The 24,925-nt window shown below is 40.5% G+C and overlaps 1 protein-coding gene across 1 annotated transcript in view; it reads left to right on the plus strand.

Moving 5' to 3' along the window:
* Nucleotides 1–14,582, plus strand: part of TASP1 (taspase 1) — an 86,876-nt gene extending 72,294 nt beyond the window's left edge. The window contains 2 exon segments of the mRNA XM_061364759.1: nt 247–320; nt 13,089–14,582. Coding sequence (XP_061220743.1) covers nt 247–320; nt 13,089–13,181 — 167 coding nt within the window. The 3' untranslated portion in view covers nt 13,182–14,582.
* The last annotated feature ends 10,343 nt before the right edge of the window (nt 14,583–24,925 follow it).

Below are 24,925 nucleotides of genomic sequence, written 5' to 3' on the forward strand. Positions count from 1 at the left end.
ATGTTGTTGAAGAAACAGTCTTATTCTGGATATTCTGCAGTGTGTGACTGCAAATGGTGCAGGAAAGTCTTGTTTATTTGATAGCTGTTTCTTTTGCGATAAAATTAACCTGGTAAGTAGGTTTTGTTCTTTATTTTTTGTCCTTTCCCAAACTGTTTTAAGCTATATATGTTTCTCAAGATTCCAGTTTTGTTAACCTGCATTTTATAGATTTAACCAATGAATTTTTTGTGACTTCCTTTACAGTGGAATTTCTGTGGAGCCATACAACAGAGAGCATGTGCGTAGGATACATGTCTGCACAGGATGGCAAAGCTAAGGTAAGCCATGAGGGATAGGTTGTAATACAGTAGAGTGAGGGCAGAAGCTAAGGAGAATATGAAATAATGAAATATATAAGAAATTTCTGTCTATAAGAGAATGGAAAAAGTAATGGTGGTATAAGCAGTTAAATGCATTGATTAGGCATTTCTAATTCCTTTTTTTTAGTTGCAGCAGTTAAAAAACTTATGCTAACATACGTGTTACGTCAAAAAAAGGTGCCACAAACACATGTCCATTTCCTCTGCTAACAAGTAATTATATTAGAGTAACTTTATCCAGCTTGATTCAGTGATCCTGGCTATTTAGGGTGCAATGATATTTTTCTGTGGGCATGTCTTCCTTCAGAGAAAGCTATTGCACCATCAAGGAAAAATAGCAAGGATGTGAAACAAACTTAAAGCTGGTTCCTAAAATAGCCTCTGTGATAAATAGTTTGGATATTGATGTCCATGTTTACAGTCTCTTGGAGCCTAATAATTTCATTTTTTTCTTAATGAGAGAAATAATATGTCAAAATTGGGCTTGGCAGTGGGGATCTGGAGAAGTCCTTAATGTCAAGATGAAAGAGTAGGGATTAGCCAAGAGGATGAGCCACCTCTTCCTAGGCACATAGCATTGAAGGGAGAAAAAGGCTTGTATTTCAGTGTAGCAACGAAAGCATTTAGGAGAGGTGTTTGGACAATGAGGGTAAACATGGGAGAAGCTGCAAGCAGAAACAGGATCATAATTTCTGTACCTATTTATACATGTACAGCTGTAAATATTCAAGACTGGACAATAAGAGCTAGTTAATGGGACTGAGAAAAGTGGGAGAATAAGAAGGCAGCATCCCAGTATAGTTAAAGTAATCAGGAAATTGGAGGTACTTACTGGAATACTTGCATACCTTAAAGGAGATGATGACAGCAAGCAAGTTTGTACCAGGAGATAAGCCCAAGACAGACACCCAGCATTTTGATGGAAAGATGAATATTAAAGCCTGGAAAAGGAAGGGATTTGAGGGCCTGGATTTGTTGACTTTCTTCAGAGGCGGCTCCTTATGTATTTGCTGAAGGAGCAAGTTTAGTCATCAGCAGACTACAAAATTCAATTCTTTCCTTTTTTGCTTTTTCCTGTATCCCATTTGATGTAAGTATGAAAGAGGATATGAACAAGATAATACGAAAACTTACGAAAGAAGGAAATGGACATCAGATACTTCAAACAGCAAGGATGGTGTAACATGGTGGTTAAAGCATTGGGAATGGATGACTTCATCCTACTCTCCTACTCTCTAGGAGTAAAATGTGTAGAAAAAAAAGACAAGAATGCTCCAGAAGGAAGAGGAAGATAAAAAGCAGCTGGTGAAGGAAGTGCTAGTAGAGGTGTTAGTCAAGTACTCACTTTCATGGCTTACATAGAATTCTTTCCAGTTAATTATCCATGGAATAGAATGTGGTTTCACTTCTTTTCTTAATATTTATTTCAGGTTTATTAGAAAAGAAACCAAACTCAAGTTAAAAGTACAGACTGGACTGAGTGTAACTAAAGTAAGCTCAGCTGCAGATGTTCTGCTACTCACTGTAGTTAGCTTTAAAATCATTATCTTCTGTTCGCAGTGAAAGGAGGATTCCTAGAATGCACAATGTTAAATTATTCCAGCATGCACACCTGCCTCTGACTTACACTGAAGGCTCAAATGTCATTGTTTCTTCCTGTATTATCTAATTAATAACTAAATGCTAAATATGAAATCTGTCTGCTAATGAGTACTAGCATGACAGTGCCCAGAGATGTTTTCCTACTCACAGTTGCAACACTTGACATCTGGTGTGCATTGTTTTCGTACTGCTGGTAAATTCTCCAGCTGGTAATCTTGATTGCGCTGACAGACACAGCTGCTCTTCTTGGTTCACTTTTAAATTATGTTTTTGACCTTCATTGAAGAGTTAATCCCCCTCCCTTTCTTCCTCCTTTGAGTATGTGGCCACAAATGCTTTCCAGAGAAAAACCGCAAACGCTTTTGCTGCTGACTTCTATTAATCAAAAAAAGTCTTCTGTCATAAAAGCTGGAATTTTATTCAGCTGCAGCTAGGACTAAGTTATAGATGGAAAACTGGGCTTGAAATAGAACACAATGTATTGCAAGTTAAAAAAAAAGAAAATCACTTTTCTTTAACAGAGTAACTGTTTTGGTACAGTTAATTTTGAGTGCTTGCCATGAAATAATGGTAGAAGAATTCATGAAAGTATAAAATATAACTTGTTTATGAGTTCATAGCAAAATGATCAGGCAGCAGCTTGTAAGGAAACATCTTGCTTTCCTGTTTTCCTAGGGTGGTAAAGAGCTTCAGTTTTTATTTCTTTCATCAGTCAAGGATTCAAGTTTTATTCTTAAACCGAGGGATTGTCACAGTGGGTGATTTTGGGCTGCTTTAATTTGATGAACATGAAAACATATTTTTATAGGAAGACTTTTAGAAAGTGAGAAGGTTAAATGTCTACTGTTACAAATTGGACTAATATTAGAATCATAATTATATAAAGTGGTACATACTAAGGAAAAAAGGATCCTGCATTTCAATCTTAATGTGGTTCTTCGTGTGTTGGAGGCTAATGCATTTCATAATAGGACCTAGCAAATGGTGATTCTGAATGCCAGATGAAGGTTGTTGAGATATAGAAGGCCTTTCTTAGACACAAGCTGGATACCAGCTTACCTACTGACATGGGTATGCTTGAGAGGTGGAAACATAATCAGTTAAATATCAGCAGCTCCTTAAAAAGAACAGTGGGACAGGAAAGTGGAATTGGAGACTTGAAATGGTTTGTACATCCTGACCTGCCAGTGCTTCTGGCTTTTAGCACTGTGAGCTCTCCAAGTACTGATTTGGAAGTATCCTTGCAGCAGGGGTTTATTTCCTCCCAGTTTTGGGAAAGGTTGGGTTTTGCAGCCGGCCGCTCACCTCCAAACTAGGCTGCCTGAATGCTAACTCACCAGCATAAAATGGCTGAGCCTGCAAGAGCTGTGGAACAGTTCTGCACTGTGACTAATAATTGCTTGATTTAAAGCATGCTCTCTGGAAAGGTGTCCAGTCTTTTTTTGGAAAGCCAGATGCCTGGAAAAGTCACCATTTCCTGTTGAATGTTGGTTTAAAATGTTTGGTTGAACATTACTTTAAAAATACCATGGAAGCTTGCCAGATGAACCAAGTTCACACCTTAATGCTGACAAGTCATCTCTGGTGGTATGTCTTATTACTTGCTTTGAGCTCACTCTCAAAGCTGGAAGTGTTTCAGCTCCTCCACCACTGATACCACTGCCAGTGTCATCTTCACTACCTGCACAATGGATAGCCCATTGACTTCCCTCTGATTCTTACATACTTGAACCCTTACATCACTGCCATAAGCAACTAATCAAGGTATAACCTTGCTGGTTCAACTGTAGTCTTCATCCCTCGTGATATAAGCAGTTTCATAATCATTCGGTGCCAGTGTTTGTCACATATTGCATACGGAAAGAAGCAAACCTTTTGTCTGAGCAGTTTTGGTTTTATATGCTTCTTGGAACTAACCCACACTGCCTATTGCTGCAACTTATCCAGGCTGGATACTGAAGCCTCAGCTATGTTGAGCTTAAGGGGCAGATGCACTCTGTTTTAGAAGTTGCCTGTCCCAGTCTTCCTGAAGCAATACCATGACAGATTGTTTCAACAATAGCCTTGGTCTTTGGGAGATCAGTGGGCTTCCCAAGATCTCCTGAAGCAAGTTTCTGCATTGCTATGTATATGATGGTACAATTGTCATGTAAAGTGTGTCGTGATTTAAGCCCAGGCTGTAAATCAGAACCACACAGCCCTCTCGCTCACTCCCCCTCTTTCTTCCCCGCCCCACCCCCTGTTCCCAGAGGGACAGGGAGGAGAATTGAAAGAATGCAACTCCCACATGTTGAGATAGGAACAGTCCAGTAACTAAGGTATAACACAAACCAGTGCTGCTACCACCAATAATAATAATAAGGGTAATAACAAGGGAAGAGAATACAGTACCAGCCGTTGATACGCAGCCCGATCGAGCAGTGAGCCAGCCCTTCCAGGTAACTCCCAGTTACATCCCGGGCATGACATGCTGTGGTATGGAATACCTCTGACTAGTTTGGGTCAGGTATCCTGTCTCTGCTTCCTCCCGGCTTCCCCTCCTTCCTGGCAGAGCTTAAGTCCTTGGCCGGACTAAACATTTGAGCAGTAACTAAAACCATCGGTGTTATCAGCGCTGTTCCTAGGCTGAAAGTCAAAAACACAGCACTGCACCAACGGGGAAGAAGAAGGAGAAAAATGACCGCTACTGCTGAACCCAGGACGGGTGATGCTCAGCTCTTTGTAGCTGTTAGTGAGTCTGTTAAACTATTCTAAGCTGCTATGGAACTTTCTGGCCATGAGAATGGATAGGAAATTCTAGTCTGTGAACTTCCTCTGCACTTACCCAGCTCCTTTTGTAGCAGTAACTGCTGCATCAGCAAAGGTCAAGACTTCTAGATTGAAGGACTGGGAGTTTGAATAACATCATGAATTGGGGAGGTATTTTTTTTTATGTTATTTTGATGTTGACTCATTAATTACTTGATATGAATTCCAGATCTTTGATAAGCAGTTCACTCTTTTAGATTCCCTGTCCAAACTATCTCCTGTTTCTGAGACACTAGTCCTCAGAGTAACCTTCCAGATGTTTTTTTTTAATGGATCCATAATAGATCCAACAGCTGATCACAACATTGGCTAAGTAGGTCATCCTGTAATCAGAGCTCTGACCTCTTTAAAGATACTCTGGCAGCTTTCAGATAATCAGTTCCTATTTTCCTGATTAGGCTACATTCTGAGAGCTGAGGCATTTTTGTTATTACTGCTGGGAAAACATCTGTATTCTGATGACTAGAGTGCTGCTTCTTGGAGCTCTGTCCATACTGCCATGGGCGATGTGCAATATTTGAGTCCTTAAAGGCTGATATAGCATTTGGTAGAACAGTTTTCATGGATGGATTTGAGACCTTCCACCATGTAATTTGGGAAGGGGAGAAATAACTCCTGAAATTCACCCATAATGTGATTTTAGATATAAATGGAGAATGGGAAGGAAGGGAGGTTAGTACGTAGGTTAAAAATTAACTGGCTCCTCTTAGTTAAATAGTCTTCGTATCTTCTTGTTCCTTGCCTGCTTGCTCAGTGGAGGATGCTGCAAAGGAAAAGACATTCTTCCATCTCAAGTGACAGTTCAGTGTATGCCTGCAATGTGAATTCACATACCAGCTGCATCTCTTGAAGGTTCTGGTTATGGGTAGGCAGCCTTTCTTTGATTTAATGTTGTGTATCTGTGCATAATCAAGCAAGAGCCCTTTTATCTCAGACAGGGTCTGCAGGGTATTTATTCAGTCAAGGCCCACAGTATTTTGTGTGCAAAAAGTCTAAGTAGGCAGGATGTGCCAAAGAACTTCTTTTTCCTGGATCTCCCACATGTCTTGCATTATCTTAGTGATTGAGAGGAGTTGGTGGATGATGTTTTGGCTTGAAAATAGGTACTTCCTCATTGTGTTTTCACTAGTGTTTGAAGTCAGAGTGCTTTCTTTGCAAGGAAAGACTCCATCTCGATACCAACAATGTGCAGGTTTGGTTCTGTGTTACATGTAGGTATTTAACATATTTTTCAGCTCGCTATGATACTTAATATGTATAAATGTACTATATGATCTGCGTATACATGTTCTAACTTTTGCAGTTGTTGTAAATCTTGCAGTACTTTTGAGATATCCTTGTAGTTCATAGGTTTTAGCTTGTGTAACAGCTACATGACCTAGACAACACATCTCTAAAAATCTAGTTGTAATATTGAATGTGATCCAATTCAGTTGCCAGTTTAAATCTCTCTTTTGGCAGATACTTGGTTCTTACAAATTACTCATCTTTATGTTATGACAGGTTTTAATACTTCAAAGCTACATATGCCATTCTTTCCATTTTCTAATGAACCAAATTCAAGTTGCTTTGTAAGATATGGGGTAACAGTAGTGAAGAGTGTTGCGTATTGCTGTGCTTGAAAACATCCATCAGCAACAACTGCTGTCTACACCAAATGTTGTGGTTGCAAGATGCAGAGACTTATCTTTGAGGGTTAATTTCATTTTCCAATATGAGGAAACAGTGGACAGGGAGACCATTTCCAGTTCATTTTTCCTATTGAGATGTGTTGTAATCAGATTTATTCACCTTTACTAATGCTGCAAAATGCTTTACTAACAGTAGCAAGATTGCTTCCCTCTATGGTTGAAGTGACACATGTGACAAACACAGATTGTAGTGATTATTGCTGGTTTTCTGACTATGGGCTTCTGTGTTTTACTTTGTGAGTTAAAGGTCTATGAAAGCCCTTTGTCAGGATAAGGGCAGTTATCCAGTGCTTACTGGGTGAAGAAACAGATTTTGGAAGAATCCTAATTCTAATTTGAAAATTACTGGAAAAATTTACTGAGCCTGTTTAGTTAGCAGAAATACTAAGTCAAATAATTCAGTCTTTCATTTCAGACTACAGAGACAGTCTTTTAACTTCATGAGACAGGAAAAGTATATGTCACTGTTATACTTTTTTTTTTGTTGTTTCTTTAACTGGACTCTTGTCTGGAGACTGGGGAGTCATTCAAATTTTCACTTGAAAAGGACTCTGCATACAGTAAAGCATCCAGTTCCCTCATAAAAATAAGGTATTTATGTTTGTTGGAAATAACCTTCAGTGCTAAGATACCAGTTAAAATACTTGGCTCATAGACCTTAATGGAAATTATGGGCTCTGAGATGGGCAGATAAGTTTTGTTTTTTTGGGTTGATTTCTTGCATAAAGCCAATTGTTCTGGAACTCTCCTCATTTTTGGCCAACATTTTAAAATGGAGCAGAGAAAATGGGGTTGTGTATCCAAAGCATGCAAATATCAATGAGATAACCTCACCTAGCACCTCCAGTTCAGAACGGTAGAACTTCCATTTGAAGACATATGGCAGTGTTTCAGAATACCTCTACAAAAGCTTGGGACACTGAGTTGAATAGGTGATTGGTTGGTACATGGCTTTCAACTGTCTAAATACATGTATGAATGATTTAGAGAGGTGAAAATGCTTTAGTTTTCACCTTTTTTAAAAGTCTGTATTTTTATAATCCTTTATATTGTTATTTTTAGATATGTATATAGTATACATATATAGTATTCATAGATACGTATGTATATATGTATATATTTATACATATATATACACATATATAGTATACATATATGAGTACATAGTAATAACCTTAACCTATAAAATGAATTTGAGCTTGGAAACCTGTTAGATTCCTGAACGACCTTTACATAGAATCAGTATTTTCAGTGCCTGAGAGACAGAAGCTGTCGGTACATGCATCCTTCTGTCTTTTGCCAACAAGGACAATCGTTTTGGAGCCCCTCTTTTTCTCTTCCCATCTTCTCTCTCATTTCCATCCCTGCCTCACCAGTCTCCCTTTTTATTTTCTTCTTTTTCTTCTTTATTAGGATTTCACCAAACAAGTTGCACATGGGATATTCTGATAGCAGCATTACCAGTATTTTGCAGAGCACTGTCTCCTGTCATGTGGCAGGTGTACATTCAAACCATGTTGGAGGACAGCTTCCCAGGAGACAGAGCAGCAGAAGATGGCTGTTGCTGCCAAAATGAGCTATTACTGCCTAGAAAATAAATGAGATAGTGTGGCCAGGTGGTTCTCATGGTGGAAGCATGTACCCAGTTAGAATGCTCCAAATTTTGAAAGAATATATGGATTTGGTGGAATAAAGTTCCGAAAAGCAATTTCATTGAGTGTATGATGTCCTTCGTCTTTCATTACATTTCATCTCAAAAGTGTAATGGATGGAAAAAGTTTGTTTTATAAATTACTCTGTCTAAAGCACATCCTGAGCATGTAATAAGAAAGCTAAACACATGAAATACTCGCTAGATTTGCCGAAGAACTGAATGTGCTGCCATCTGGTAGTTGTACTTTGTCCTCTTGGCAGCATTTAATTGACTTCAGTTTTCTCATGCAGCACTGTCTCTTGGCTTACACTTTATACTCAATTTACATGGTATTTATGCTTTTAATGAAAAAACAAAGCTGTTGTGACAAACTGATACTTTTATGTGAATAAAAGAAGGAGGCTGGCTCTTTAAAGACTTAAAAAATAAAATCTTTTTGATATTAGTTGTTCTCAAGGTTATTCCAGAAAATCTTTGCCTGTGAGACATGAAGTAAGTCTTGGCATAACTTGTATTTGTTTTGCTGGGGTTTTTTAAAGGTATGTTAAAAATACGTAACTTAAAAGGTAGATCAAATGTTCCTGACAAAAAGATGAAACCCTGTATTGTCCCTATAGCAGTTAACTCTTATTCCAGGGCAGAAAGACCTGTTAGTTTTGGACTTGAAGGGTAATGGGAAACTTTCCAGTATGCATCAAAAAGGGCTGAGAGATAGTAACATTCCATGGGCAGTGTCTGCAGCACTGGGGTTGAGGGAGTTGGTTGCTCAATGGTTTTGGTTTGGTTAGGAGGGAAAGAAGGAAACGTGTGTTTGGATGAGAAGCACATGGAGCAAGAATCAGTGTCTGAAGTTGGTTAGCTTGTTTTTCCTTTATGGGAAGCAAAATCAAGTGTGTAATCTTGAATTTTTTTCCTTTTGGACTCTGGGCATAAGGTTCCTCCTTTAAGCTGCAGACACAGATCTGTGGTGATTAACTGGTTTCCTACCTGTCAGGACATCTGCTCGTACTAGGCCCTCATGAACCTCACTGTTCTCTAGGAAAGCAAATTCAATAAGAATATTCTCAGGGATGGTGAAATTTCTCTGTATGGAGCTGAAGATGCAGATAGCCCTGTCAATCTACCTTTCCTTGGCATATGGTTTCCTCAGAGAAACTTCCGTGAAGCTGAGTAGACGATTAATACAGGAAAACTCTTCTCCTGTTTTTGTGCTCTCAGGCACAATTTCCCCCAGGTGTGGGTTCATTCAACTTGTCAAGCTGAGAGACTAATCAATTAAAATCCAATCCAAAGCTTTCCAGAATTGTTCTTTGTTTGTTTGGGTTTTATTGTTATACTTTAAAAATCTAAACCTAATCCACAATCTGGACTCAATGATGTTGGGATATAAAAATGTGACACACTCTACAAAGAAGTTCTGTGGTTGTGTTTAAAAATAATTCATGTTCTTTGATCTTTCTTTTTCTTTACTGGAGATTGTTCTTAGGGCTAAGAACAGGGAGGATATAGCTGTAGGAGTTAATTTGGGAGTTTATCTGAAGTTGCCTTGACATGGCAATGTTATTCTTTCGTATTACTGATTAGGTAGCATTAAACACTATCATCTTACATCTGCATAAGGCAGCCGTTGGTGAAAGTGGTAAAAAATAGTCAATGTAAAACAGCATCCTTATTTGCTCCATCATATAAAGTATGCAGATGACCAGGATGTAAGTAAAGGATATAAGAAAGGTTTTGTGGCATGTGGTTTGGGTGTTTCTGTAAATGGAAATTTACAGGTGGCAATATATAGTAGTTTGGGGTCTTTTGTGTGGGAAATACGGGTTTCCTTTTATAGGAAATGTGTTTTGGACAGCCTATTTAAGCATAGCTACTTGATAATATATTGATAGATACCGTCTATCTGCTTATCCATCTTGCATGTTTTCCTTTCCTTGCTCAAAATCTTATTAGAATATGATGGTTAGCTAAGTTTTTAAAATAACAGGATCTACGAATTTCATATGGATTCAATGAAGCCTCACATTTTGTTCCTGCAATTACATAAGGGCCTATTAGGCATTTAACTTTGGGCTGGGGGTAAGTCAAGCCTATGCAAAAGGTCAATACATAACTTGGGTCAGAAAACTAATTTACACAGGTCAGGTCTGTTGTAGTTGTAATGAAAAAAATTTGATTATAAGATTCATGACAATCATAACAATATTTCTTCTGTTTCAGTAACAAGTTTCCTAAGCTTCTTGGCAGCATCCTGGGGCCTTTTATGCTTTTCCTTGTGTTGCTACAATTATCTGCTAATAATTCTGACTGATCACAGTAAATAAGCAATCTCACAACTGATATCTGCCTTGGAGTGGACCACTGGTTTGCTTTAGTTGCAGCATCTCACTAGAAAATCAGTGGCATTGAACAATGCTGCATTTATATTGTCATCCTTTCCCACTTCTCATTTAGAAATTTTCACAGACCTGGAAAAACCTCTTGGGTCTGTTGGTCATAAAAGAAAAAAAAACAACCTTTCTTCCTCTTCTTTTTCTTCCTTTTTTTTTAGCTGTTTTTTCTTTAAACTTGCAAATGAACATCTCCAAAAAATTGTCGGTGACATTTTGGGGGAAACTGTAACAGACTTGAAAAGAAACTTTTCTTCTTGAAGTGCTCAATCACAGCTATAATTAAAATTGGTCTGAAAGTAGGAAGATGTTCCTGTATCAAGCAGGAAGGCCAGAGATCAAAGTTTTAGCAGTAAAACGAAAACCTTTAAATGTTTTCAATTAAATGCCCCTCTGTAATGTAACTGGAAACAAGACCACCTAAGAGTAGTCACCAGGATACCCTTATCAAGAAAAGAATTAGAAGAAGCTGTCTTCAAGATACAGAATGTGTCTTTAATGCAATGAATCATGGTTGCTGTCTCAAATCACTTTCTTCTCAATTGATGCAAGTTATTTTTACCCAACTTCTACATCTCTACTTTTACTCACAACCCTTTACCTCATTGCGAGTTACACACTTTGCAGCACTTAAATCTTTTAAATGGGATAATGTATGTACAGAAACTTAAATATGTGGCTAGCTGCACTTACAGGAAGCCGTAATTTCTAAATGCCAGCAAATTCTGTGTTGTGAGCTTTGTATTTTAGCAGGAATAAAACCTAGTTCCTAATTTAATATTTGCTTAAAAATTGTATTTTCTGAGCATTAATGAATCACTTGAAACTTGTAAGTCATGAGGGAAAATAAAGGCCAGCACTTCTGCTTTGCTGGTGGGTCCCTGCCATTGCCATGTTCTGCCTCAAGCCTGTAGAAATGCTGTTACCAGATTTATTGCATTTTGGGGTTTCACTGAGGCTCTGAAATTAGGAAATGGTAAAGTCTGAAACTTCTGATTCCTTTTGTTGTTCTGATTTAACACTGCTTTAGCCACTCGGCCTATATGAAGGCAGTCCATCTATCTGTAAATGGCTTTTTCTGTAGCTCAGAAATCAACAGTGTGGATGAAAACATAAACAGTTTTCAGAGTATAAAAGTGTGTGCATGGGGAGAAAAAAGTCATTACTTCCAAGTAATTCAGAGTATCTTTTAATTAGTGAATGCCTTTGTCTATCAGTAATAAACGCACCTAGGAATATGCAGGATCTTTAACAGATTCTTTTGTGTTGCTGAGTTGCAGTAGTTATAAGCTGAATTTTTGTATCCACAAACACACATGCCCACATTTTGGCTTTTACTTTCTGGCTTTTACATTCAGGCTTGACTATTACACAGCTATCTCAAAGGCCTGCTTTAAAAACTTCTTGATGGAAAAGGTGCCTGTTGACAGAAGCACAATTGTTCTTTCGGTCCATTTATCTGACAGTTGGCAACAAATATTTTAGAGTAAGTCTTTGAGGGGCTTTAGGTGGATGAGCAGGTCGAAGGAGGTGATCCTGCCCCTCTACTCTGCTCTTGTGAGAGCTCACTTTGACTATTGTGTGCAGTTCTGGTGTCCTCAACATAAAAAGGACATGGATCTGTTGGAACAAGTCCAGAGGAGGACACGAGGATGATTAGGGGCCTGGAGCACCTCCTGTATGAAGATAGGCTGAGAAAGTTGGGGCTGTTCAGCCTGGAGAAGAGAAGGCTGTGTGGAGACCTCATAGCAGCCTTCCAGTATCTGGAGGGGGCCTATAGGGATGCTGGGGAGGGACTCTTCATTAGGGACTGTAGTGACCAGACAAGGGGTAACGGGTTAAAACTTAAACAGGGGAAGTTTAGATTGGATATAAGGAAGAAGTTCCTTACTGTAAGGATGGTGAGGAACTGGAATGGGTTGCCCAGGGAAGTTGTGAATGCTCCATCCCTGGTGGTGTTCAAGGCCAGGTTGGAGGAGGCCTTGGGTGATATGGTTTAGAGAGAGGTGTCCCTGCTCACGGCAGGGGGGTGTGAGCATTAGATGATCTTAAGGTCCTTTCCAACCCTAACTATTCTATGATTCTATGATCCTATTTTATGCAGAGAAATTTCTTCTTTGCATCCTGATCACTGCAGTTGCCTTGTGCCTTGAAGTGTTAGTTTATCTGTGTCAAGTAGATCATTGTGTCGAAGGTTTCTGTAAGATATATTTTTCTATACAGTACTAAATTTTTTCATATCCCTAAGAAACAGACTTATAAACCATGGAATGTCACAGTTTTCTTGTCTTCATGCTGGACATTCCTTTCTTCAAGTGCCCTGGGTTATCCAGTTTATCTTTTCTATGTATCTGTCATGGTCGTTCTCTTCATGTGTTAAGCATCAATGCAAAGAAAAAAAGAATCCCAGTTGTTTTCAGCTTTTCAACTTGCTTTGTACTTTGCCCTCAGACTTCAGTGATGGAATGAACATTGTTCAGTCCTTTGTATTGTAATTGTTCAATACTTTGAAGCTTGCTTTGTGTCCTGCCTAGTTTTGCCTCTCTTCTCACTCAGTAATACTCTCTCAACTTTTCCACAGACTCACATTTCAAGACTTCCTCCTGGAGCTGTGGCAGGACAGTCTGTGGCAATAGAAGGAGGAGTTTGCCGGCTGGAGAGTCCAGAAAGCTGAACAGCTGATTCCTTCCTTCATTGCATAGAATGTGAATGACTTTTTTGTACAATAATTTTTTTGTGTTTTAACAGATGTTGGAAATTCTACTCTTTGTTTTATACCTGGTATTGCAACCATGTGCACCATAACTTGAGGCAAGTGCTGCTGTTTCTCACTCTGTGAATGGGGGTGTGTGCATGTTCATTTTTTCCTGAATGAAATAGGAACTCTTCCCAGTTGTGCAAAGATTAAGATTATGTATGATTAAAGTTTGTGTTTTCATTCTTTAACATTTGCAAAATAACTGAAAGCTTAAGAAAAAGAAAATTAATTTAAAGATATGGTCACAATTGTCATTCATGTTCTAAATTAAAAAGTAATGGGCCCTTTATGTGGCTATATCATTATGCAAAAGTTATTATGGTTTCTAAGTTTCTCAGTGGTTTAAGGAAATCCAGAAGTGGTTTCAACATGGGTTGTTTTTTTCCTCCCCAGTAAGGAGGACTGTTTTTTTTGTCAAAGAATGGTTTCAGTGAAACAAACTAAAGCAAAATTAAGGCTAGAATTGTTGTTAAATAGTCTTATAGGTCATATCTCTGTTCCCAAACCAAGATGTTAATAGCTTCAAGCTGTATGTATCACAAAAAGCTATATGAAGATAATGTATCGTAATGCAGTCTTTATGTATAATGGAATATTACAATGTAAATAAGAAAACAAAGTTTATGGAAAGATTCGATATTATTCTTCGCTTCTGTTTAAAATCTATTTTTAAGAGAGGTACAGAAATGAACATATTACTGGATGCGAAGTGCAATGTGTATTAAATGGATGCTGAGAGGTCTGATACTAGCTTTCTTATTGATAAATCAAGTTCCTGAAATCCAGCCACAGCATGGGTATTTATATAACTGTGTGTAATATGTATGTACTGTGCATAAATTTACTGTAATTCTTTTTATACCTTCCACAAAACTGCATTAGGAAACAATGTAGTCCTTGTCTGCCTTGTGAAGCATTGGCAGCTGAATGGTCATTTGTCACCAGTTCTGATGCATTAGCTGGTTCACCCGAGTCCTAAAACTGAGTTCTGACATACAATCTTCCATTCAGTTCTTTTTTATTTCACAGCACTGGCAGTAATGGAAGACACTTGCAATTAATTCATTGTCCTGATAAGTATGCCAAAGAGAAACTAAAATAGTTCATCTTTTTCCCTGGTGGATATTTGATAACTCTGTTTTCAGAAATAGTGGATGAATAGATATTCAGACTGTATTCGCTTAATCGGGCATTGTACTTGCCTGTTTTGTAACGTTGTGCCTGCCTATAACACACATACTTGACTGATTAAATGGTTACATTGATTGTAGTACCAATCTTTCATGGAAAAGAATCTTAATAAATTCTTTTTTAATAGCCTGAGGTCATTTTTCACTATGATGTTATAGCATACATTGAGATATTGTCATCTTTGTAGGGCTTTTTAACTGTGATATCAACGTAGTCCTATAGTTGAAGATATTTCTGTGCAGTTCTGTAAATAATATGAAACAGGGGCTTTCCATGTTGCAGACATAATTCTATGATCTGCCTTGAAACTGTTTGTGCTGAGATACCAGACTGGATCCTTCAGTCTGATGAAATGAAGAACTGTACCATGACACTTCAGATACATTGCAATCAAGAAGCTGTGTTGCCACAGCCATTCACAGTGCTCTAACATGCAGCATTAAGTGATCGTGTGGGTGCTTCACTGTAGTGAATGAAAAATCGGTTTATACATACCCACATTTAAAAATGGCATTGTTTTGGGAAAAGCTAAGGTAACAGTGGTAGCCTGCTTTCATTCTGAAAGTACTTTTCAGTGTCATAGTAACTTTAGCATAAATTCACTCTTTCATGGAATCAAAATGGCTTGTAAAATGTAAATCAATCCATTGTTTCTTCTCCTTGCTTGCTTAATATCTCTTTATGGAGATGTGGATTCCAGCAGATATTTTTTCCCCACACTATCTCAGTATTTTGTGTGTACATATACATACATAAATACAAAATCATAACTCAGACAGCAGGTAACACGTTTTGCTTGTACTTTGTTTTTGTATCTATATAATACTCCAATATATTTTTTACCTTATTTCGGTCAAATAAGCCAGGCTTCTTCAGGAAGCTGCATAAGACTTACTGTTTGAAGTGGAGCAGTGTGCCTTTTCATTGTCTGACTTTTCCTCCTTCTGCCTAGGGAGAGGAAAAATGAATAAAAAAGGGATTCTCTTGTCTTGGGAATCACAAGCAAGGTCCAGAGCACAAACCAGGTACAGGGCTCCTCATAAGTTACTTTTGAGAAGAGAACTGTTGGCACACATGTATGTCTGTGTCAGTAACTGTGAAGACTGGCAGGAGCAGAATTTCCTATCATCCGACTCCCACTGAAGCCAATGAAAGATCTTACACTACTTTAATCATGGGTCTAATTCTACTGCTAGTTCTATTTTGAACTTGAAAGGGGCTTATGAAAAATGAATGGTGAGGACAGACACACTTTGCAATGACGTGGTCTGTAAACTCTCGTACGTGATGAGTAACCATTGCCACTGGCATAAGCAGATACAGTCCAAGAGGAAATTACATAGTTGACAGCAATAGCTGGCTAAAATTATAAAGGAAGGGCAACCAGATGAAATGCATATAAATACAAACAATTTGAATACTGTTGATTTTGTACTCAAACACACAATTACGTGTCCCAGAGTATTTTGTAGCAGACAGGTTGGTGCCAGAGTACTCGGTCTTCTGCCATAGTAAATTTCACTGCTAAAAGCTTGTAATAGCCTAAACCAAATGAACATACAGCCCTTTTTTTTTCATCTTCCTTTGCTCCTGTGCCTTTACCTTTGCTTCTGTATCTTAACAGCATGGCCCTGCAAGGAGTGAGTTCTGAGAGCTGCAGTCGAGCAAGTCATGGAGGAGAGGCCTGGTATACCAAAAAGTGTTGAGAGGTTGCTTGAATTCCATTCTGAGGATTCTATAGGTGTGCAGAGTATGCTCCTCTGCCTGTGAATGAACCTCTGGAAAAGCTGTGAAATACAGGAGGATTGACTGAGGAGGAAGAGGGGTCCTGATATAGGGAAATGGCAGCTGCTCACCTGTAAAGAACAATACATGAAAGGAGAAAGAGCCCTAAGAGGAAGCAGAGCTGGTAATTAATCCAGGGGTGTTAACAAGGCTACGGTGACAGCTTTTGTGACTTAAAATGTAAGTTGATAGCAGAGTCTAGAAAAACAAGGCAAAACTATTGGTTATTACCAGGTTGCAGGTGCAATGTTTCACAGTGGCTTCTGGTAGTGGGACAGTGGGACAGTCTGTAGAGCTCGGTTTTGAGAATGATGCAGAATCAAACCATATATCTGCACATTTTAAAAATGACAATTTGGAACTCCACCATAATTTCTGTTTATTCTGGAGTGACTGGGAATGTACAAGACAGATACCCAGCTGGATTAATTTATTCAAAGGCATTGAATTGCATGGGAAGCTTTTATGTTGCTATGTTTGCGAACAACTGAATGCCATCTGCAGTCTGTATGCAGCCCTATTTTAAAAGCATCTCCCGACCCCCAGAAGGTTTGCCACTCTTACAGTGTTTGGACTTTGGTAATTCTAGGTGACTGAAATCCCACCCTCTTAATTCCAGAGGCAACTTTCAGGTTAAAATATGACTGAAGAAAAAAATCTGGGTTTGATTTGGTTTTTTATCTGGTTTTTGAGCTTGATTATCAGGAGAAGAGAATGGAGAGTTGAAGGGGAAGTTTATAATGTGGCTAGGTAGGGAAATGAATTATCTTGTTAGAAAGCAAAGTATACAAAGAAACTTTTCTAACAGGGGAAAACAGGAATCAGTATAAAGTGTGTACAGGGAAACCAAAATTAGTTTGAAGGAGAGAAATAAAAGGAGGAAATAGTTCTGAGAACTTCCAGGAAACTTGTGTAAGGATTGGTTTATCTTTCACAGTGCTAATAAGATTCATCTTCCAAGGTATATTTGAAGAGGTGAAGAAGTATGAACTGTTACCTTGTACCTGGCCAGGGTTTTCATGAGATAGACTTACTTTGATTTAAGGCAAAGTGAGGACAAAGAGAGTTTTCATGGCTTTTAGCATGTCTTATCAGTAGAGGTTTTGATAGGGATGTTGAGAAAGTGCCAATGCCTTGTATCAGAGTTCAAATCTTCCAAGAAATGCAGAGAACTTATAGCTTGCAGGCAATTGTATTAAGATTTTATATGGAAGCTGACATCACCGATAGCTTATGGTAAAGGAAAGATTGTGGGTCTAGAGACAGTACTGTCGATTAATACAACTTCACTTTACTTTTCCTCATTTCTCACAGGGAAACTTGTGGGAGGTTGTTCTGCTCTAATAGCCCTGCACTTGCTTATTCACTCCATTATGAAATAACACAGAGATAAGGAGGACTTGTACACTGACTTTATAGTTTTAGATCCTACAGTGACACAGCATTTATCTGCCCCATAACCTGGGCAATAAATTCCCATAAGGATCATTAGCATCACTTAATGATGGTTTGAATGCAATAAATGTCTGTCTCATCACCCATTCCTGTCTGACTGATGAACCCAGTAAAATATGTTAGTGAGCACATGAGCACAGTAAGACCTGCTTTCCTATGGCTTTGTGCCTTAAGCATAATGCCCTCACCTTAGAATTCTCCAGTATCATGGTAATGTGATAACCTTTCTTTATGTCCTGTGCTTCTCTACTAACTCTTGAGTTCACAGTTCCTTGCAAGGTAATATCCTGCTCCTCCTCCCGTGTTCCCTATCCCAGAACAGAAGTGTCAGCTACCCCATCTCCTCTGCCTCCCTCCACTGCAAGTTATAGCCAACCCTCTTATTCCCAGTGTCCGCATATGTCTGTTACACAAGAGACAGCACACATGATTGGTGACTGTGTGACTCCTACTTCTTGGCTGCTGGTTTTGAGTTGTCTGTAGCCCCCAGGCTGTACTTTGTGCAAGCTTTCTGTGGCCGTGAGCATCTGACAGATTGTAATCCATTTAGCTGTGTAGAAATTGGCTAACGGGTGCAAGAATTGCTGAAGTTGTACAGATAGATGGTGTGAATGTGCAAGCATGGTTTCCCTAGGGAGTTTGAAGCAGCTGCTTTTAATTGTTTCTTCAACAGCATCTGAGAGACACAGAGAGCTGTATGTTCTACAGTCCCTCAAGGGTGATGGTGGGGTGTAAAAGTGGTAAAGCTGGTGGGCTTCAACCTGCTTGTAGTGTAATCATCCCAGAGAGAAAAGAGCTGTGAAGTTATGTGTCAGTGCTCATCCTGGAGTTTGTACAAGCCTGCTAAGGACTATGGGTGTCACATCCTTGCATGGTTAACCCCCCATTAGACTCTGCACCTTTGAACATGTATGGCTGTTCTATGCAGGTGTAAGTCAGACATCCAGGTGGACTCACAGAGGAGTCCCCATAGCTTCTCTCATCATCTCTCTCAGAGCTCATCAGCTACAATATCACCATAGATATTTAGGCTGGATTTGCCCCGTTTGTTATACTCCATTATATTGCTGTGAATGTTCACATAGACATACAGAAAGAGGTGAACTAAACTTATCTTTCTGAACCAAAAAGCCTTTCAAAGTTGTTAACATGCAGTTTTTCAGAAAGCAGCACATGAAGGCAAGTGTTTGAGGTGAGATCCTGTCACCAGCAAGGCCACTTGGAGCTCAGCCATCGGCTTTGACGGAGCCAGGACATCACCCTTGGAGGCATTTCTCTTGGAGGATTTGAGCATTATGAGTCCTTTAATGTCAACACTGGAGATGTCGGAAATGAGGTGGTGTGAGATGTTTTGATGACTCATGCTTATTTTTTGGATTTTGGTGGGTGTGCAGGGCTCAAAAAGCCAAGTGGAAGAACCAAACCGCAGCCTCCCCTGGGCTAATAATCTGAGGCAGGCAGGCAATGAGTGCTCCAGTAGCCAAGGGTTCTTGGCATTCATTCATTTAGGCTGCGTGGAGACCTCATAGCAGCCTTCCAGTATCTGCAGGCGGACTATAGGGATGCTGGGGATGGACTCTTCATTAGGGACAGTAGTGACAGGACAAGGGGTAACGGGTTAAAACTTAAACAGGGGAAGTTTAGATTGGATATAAGGAAGAAGTTCTTTCCTGTTAGGGTGGTGAGGCACTGGAATGGGTTGCCCAGGGAGGTTGTGAATGCTCCATCCCTGTCAGTGTTCAAGGCCAGGTTGGACAGAGCCTTGGGTGACATGGTTTAGTGTGAGGTGTCCCTGCCCATGGCAGGGGGGTTGGAACTGGATGATCTTAAGGTCCTTTCCAACCCTAACTATTCTATGAGTCTATGATTTTGTAATTCAAACAGTTTTCCTAAAGGTGGTCATTTTTACAGCTCTGGTTGCAGTTTGGGTGCATGTGTTTGGATGGTATAGACCACATACCATCACAGCACAAATGTCAGCAAGGATACCTGTGTCAAAACCACTGTGTTTGATGTTAAGTGCCAACAAACCATGATGCTAGCCTGGATTGTTGCACCTGTATGCATTGTACCTTTGGTAGAACTCCTATTAAACATATTTTTTAGGATCATTTCCTTAAAACACAAGTTGTATGTATCTGATACAGCTGGGCATTGTGATGCTGTGCTGGATATCTGTTCCCCCATTGCCTGTGTGCCAGAGGAGATTCGATTTAAAGTTGAGCTCAAATTGTCCATATTTGGGTTGTTTTAATCTGCCTTTGTCTCTTACTACCCAAACCATGTTTAGTTAGCAAGCAATTAAATTCATCTTCCCCATGTTAAGGCCACATCTGGAGCTCTGTGTGCAGTTATGGGCACCTCAGTACAAGAAAGACAAAGAGCTACTGGAGAGGATCCAGAAGAGGATGATCAGAGGTCTGGAGCATCTCTCTTACGAGGAGAGATTGCAGGAGCTGGGCCTGTTTGGTCTAGAGAAGAGAAGACTGAGAGGGGATCTCATTAATGCATATGAATATCTCAAAGGGGGGTACCAGGAGGATGATGCCAGACTTTTCAATGATGCCCAGCAACAGAGTGAGGAGCAATGGCCATAAACTAAAACACAAGAAGTTTCACCTCAACATGAGGAAGAACTTTACATTGGGGGTGTCAGAGCACTGGAACTGGCTGCCCATGGGGGTTGTGGAGTCTCCCTCTCTGGAGACATTCAAAATCCAGCTGGATGTGTAACCTGCTCTGGGTGTCCTTGCTTTGGCAGGTGTATTGAATTGGATGATCTTCAAAGGTTCCTTCCAACCCTAATGATTCTGTGATTCGTGGGTCTCTTTTGCCCATGATAGCACATGGCAAGTGCCTCAACCAGTAACGTTTTCATCTAAGCTTCTCCCCTCGATGTCCTTTTGAGGAGGGGAAGGAAGAGAGTGGCTGTGTGGGTGCTGGCAGCCACCACAGGTATCAGTTACAACTGCACCAAGAACCCTGTTCAGGACTAAAAGTGAAGCGTTGCAGGAGTTACTGTTTCGGTAGGTTTGTTTTCTCTGGGGCCAATGAATTGATTTTTTGTGCTCTGCAGCTGCATGTTTGTTAGAGCTAATGTAAAGGAAACACGGGAGCACAGAGCTGGAAGAGAGATGGGGAGGGTGGGATAACCTTGTTTTGGCTGATGTTAGATCACATTAGGTATAAAATGAAGCTGCCTCCTCATCACGCTCACTATGATTGCTCATCTTGTTGGATGTTCTCCTTATTGCTTCCAGTCTATCTCTGGAAATCACTGCTACAATGCAAGCTGCAATGGATGTTGGGAATAATTCACTGTGTTTTTAAAGTTGTGTTTGTGTCTAATTTCACAGGAATAAGCTCTTGTTAAGTGCAGTTCTCAATCCAATGAAGAAACAGACTCTGAAGTTTGGGGGCCAGCCCTTTTGAAACACAGCGAGCTCCTCTGGGGAGATAAGAGCATGCCAAGGCTTGAGGTAATTAATGATGTTGTGACATGATGGCCTTTGAAACTAATACTGTGTGTGTCTGAGGAGGGGAGAGTGTTTCAAGCCCTGTGTTTAGTGTATTGATGCATCATGTAATGTCCATGAAAAGAAACTAGCAAACCAAAGACAACGCCATGGCACAGCAGAAAGTGTTTTATGATGCATGATTTGCAAGATGCTAGAATGTGAGCACCGCAGTGCAGTTCATTCCCCGGGAAAAAGGATGGATAGATAGAAAAAGCATCATTTTGAGCATCTTCTTTGCATATTAAAACATTAGCTATTCCCAGGTAGGTTTCAAGAGTCTCAGCAGAAGGGAGGTGCCTAAATTACAAGAAAACTCAAAAATAAGGGAACTCCCAACTGTGAATGATGAACAGAATCCCAGGATAAAGTTCACTGTTAAAAAAGAATATACAAGGGGCAGAAGGTCACTGAATTATCCTGTTGTCCAAACTGTGACTCAGAGAGACATTTAAGTTCAGGTATGAGCTAATGCTGTTTTCTCCTTTTGGTACTTCTCTGTTTTGTTTTCAGTTTTAAAACTAAGATGCTTTTTTTTTCTCCTTGTTAAAGTGTTTTCACTTCAGGTATCTCTAAACTCACATAAAAGCATTTAAAACAAAGATGTTTTTACTTCAGTGGAGATGAGTAGAAGGTAGGGGCTAATCCTAAGGGGAAGTGGCACCCAAAAGCATTCAGGTGCCTGAGGAAATGGGGTGGGTTTTCAGCACTCCCTTGTTCTTTGTCTTCAACCTAGTTTAAATTCGAGTCCTTTATCTATTTAACCAAACCAGATGATCTTAAGGTCCTTTCCAACCCTAACTATTCCGTGATTCTATGAAATAAAGCAAACCATAGACAAGTTAGGTGGTCTCACAAATGACACACAGAGGTAAAAGGCTTCTTTTTACTCCTCCTAAGAGATAATGAAGAACACAAGACTTGTTGGGCTTTTGTCCCCCAGAACTGAACTGTACCATTCACCTGGCCTGAACCCTGCCCTGAGGACGTCAGAATTTCTCCAGGATGCTTTCTCAATGTTATTGCGGTGATTTGCAGTCACAGTACCCAGAGTACTACAGCCTAACACCCAGATGCTGTTGCCCCTTCTAGCAGTGAGTTACAGTCAAGGGTCAGCAGAATAATTTGATGCCTGATAAAACCCTCGAAGCCCCCATTTTAAATAATTCAGAGTATTCTCCACAAGCTACATTTTAATGATATTTTAGTTATAATGAGTCCAGTTTGGCCAGTAAATGTGATCCTAGGAAATCCTAGGTGAGGGATTTTCCAGGCTAGTGTGCTCCTGTAAATGAGGTTTCTATGTGCATGTGCTGTCTCTGTTGTATGTTCATCTTTCCTCTCTCTCCCCCCAACAGCATCACTTGTACAATACTAGGAAAGCAATTAAGTTTCCCCAGTTTAGCTAATGTAGGTGGCTAGGGAGAGTAAAGAACTACAATAAGTTTCTGAACTGAAAAGAGACTGATGAGTCCCTTGAGGACCCATGCAAGAGAAAGCCTTTATAAAGGGTTTTTTCCCCAGTTAGGGCTAAAATCTAGGTTACTGTGAGTTCCAGTTCTCACAAATCTGGAAGAAACCAGGCGTTGTTTGTTCCAGTGATTGCAGAACAGCTTGATTCACACATAAGTACTTTTAGGTCCATGCAAAAGTTGGTTTGTTTTGGTTTCTCTCCAGTTTATTTGCCTTTCTCAGGTATTTTCACAGCCGGTAAAAGTCACCCGCACAACAGTGTAGTGCTAGGCTGACACCGAATACGAGCTGCAGAAACCAGTGCATCCCTGCTGGCAACGGTGGAGTTGGTGAGGGTGACAAAGGACCCGTGTCTGCTGTCTGTACTGATGCAGTTAAGCTCTCCCATAAAGTCTCCACCACAGACAACCCTCCATTAGTGCTCATGCAGTCCTTTTGATAAGAACAGTTTGCCGATGGCACCAAGCTGTGTGGTTCGGTTGATACGCTGGAGGGAAGGAATGCCATCCAGAGGGACCTTGACACGCTTGTGAGGTGGGCTGATGCCAGCCTCATGAAGTTTAACCATGCCAAGTGCAAGGTCCTACACCTGGGTCGGAGCAATCCCAGGCACAGCTACAGGCTGGGCAGAGAAGAGATTCAGAGCAGCCCTGTGGAGAAGGACTTGGGGGTGCTGGTCGATGAGAAAATGAACATGAGCCGCAGTGTGTGCTTGCAGCCCAGAAAGCCAACCCTATCCTGGGCTGCATCAAAAGGAGTGTGACCAGCAGGTCGAAGGAGGTGATCCTGCCCCTTTATTCTGTTCTCGTGAGACCTCACTTGGAGTATTGTGTGCAGTTCTGGTGTCCTCAACATAAAAAGGACATGGATCTGTTGGAACAAGTCCAGAGGAGGCCATGAGGATGCTCAGGGGACTGGAGCACCTCCTGTATGAAGATCGGCTGAGAAAGTTGGGGCTGTTCAGCCTGGAGAAGAGAAGCTGCTTAGAGACCTCAGAGCAGCCTTCCAGTATCTGAAGGGGGCCTATAGGGATGCTGGGGATCACAGTATCACAGTATCACAGTAGGTTAGAGATTGGAAGGGACCTCAAAAGATCATCTAGTCCAATCCCCCTGCCGGAGCAGGAACACCTAGATAAGGTTACACAGGAACGTGTCCAGGCGGGTCTTGAATGTCTCCAAAGAAGGAGATTCCACAACCTCCCTGGGCAGCCTGTTCCAGTGTTCCGTCACCCTCACTGAGAAGAAGTTTCTTCTCAGGTTTAAGTGGAAAGTGGGATGGACTCTTCATTAGGGACTACAGTGACAGGACAAGGGGTAATGTGTTAAAACTTAAACAGGGGAAGTTTAGATTGGATATAAGGAAGAAGTTCTTTACTGTGATGGTGGTGAGGCACTGGAATGGGTTGCCCAGGGAAGCTGTGAATGCTCCATCCCTGGCAGTGTTCAAGGCCAGGTTGGATAGAGCCTTGAGAAACATGGTTTAGTGTGAGGTGTCCCTGCTCATGGCAGGGGGGTTGGAACTGGATGATCTTAAGGTCCTTTCCAACCCTAACTATTCTATGATTCTAACAGAGCAATGTTCAGGTATAATTTTGCCATCAAAAATCCCATATTCATTATATAGATACAGGGGCTCTTTGAAACAGGGCTTACAGCAAACAAACCATGTAATCTTTTCTTCTTCTTTGCTGAAACCTTTTCCTTTCCATTTGCTCCCTGGTATAGCAACGCAGCTTGCAAACTCACTGTCCATACGTGAGCACAAGCCCAGGAAGGGTCACCTCTTGTTTACTCTTTCCTGTCCTCCTCATAGCCTGTAACACATCCCTGTCTGCTGGTGAGCTCTGGAGGCTTCGTGCAGTGCTTGTGGCCTCAGTTTCTAAGGGAAAGGATTGAGGATTTTGATCCAAATCCCAGGAGATGATGGGGGAAGCTCCGTGATTTACCAGTGTGTTCTGGCTTTGAAGTCTGGGATTCGCCTGCGAGGGGGAAAGGAAGGAGTCCTGCATGATGTATCCTTTGATTTGATGCTCTGGTGAGTGATGATGTGAGTCCAGCACAGCACTGTGAGGCTTCAACCCTCTGCTGAATGGGTGTGATGAGCCCTTCTTCTCTCCTGGGACAAGATATCCTCACGTGCAGGGATGGAGAACTCCTGGGATTCCCCCATTCAGCGCTATAGCTTTGTTGACAGACTTATTTTTCACTTTAGCATAGTAAACAGGGCTCCTGTCCTGCT

This window comes from Neopsephotus bourkii, unplaced genomic scaffold (assembly GCF_033783945.1).
Source record: "Neopsephotus bourkii isolate Nb327-2 ecotype Australia unplaced genomic scaffold, CSIRO-AGI_Nbou_v1 NB_1250, whole genome shotgun sequence".
Taxonomy (NCBI): Eukaryota; Metazoa; Chordata; class Aves; order Psittaciformes; family Psittacidae; genus Neopsephotus; species Neopsephotus bourkii.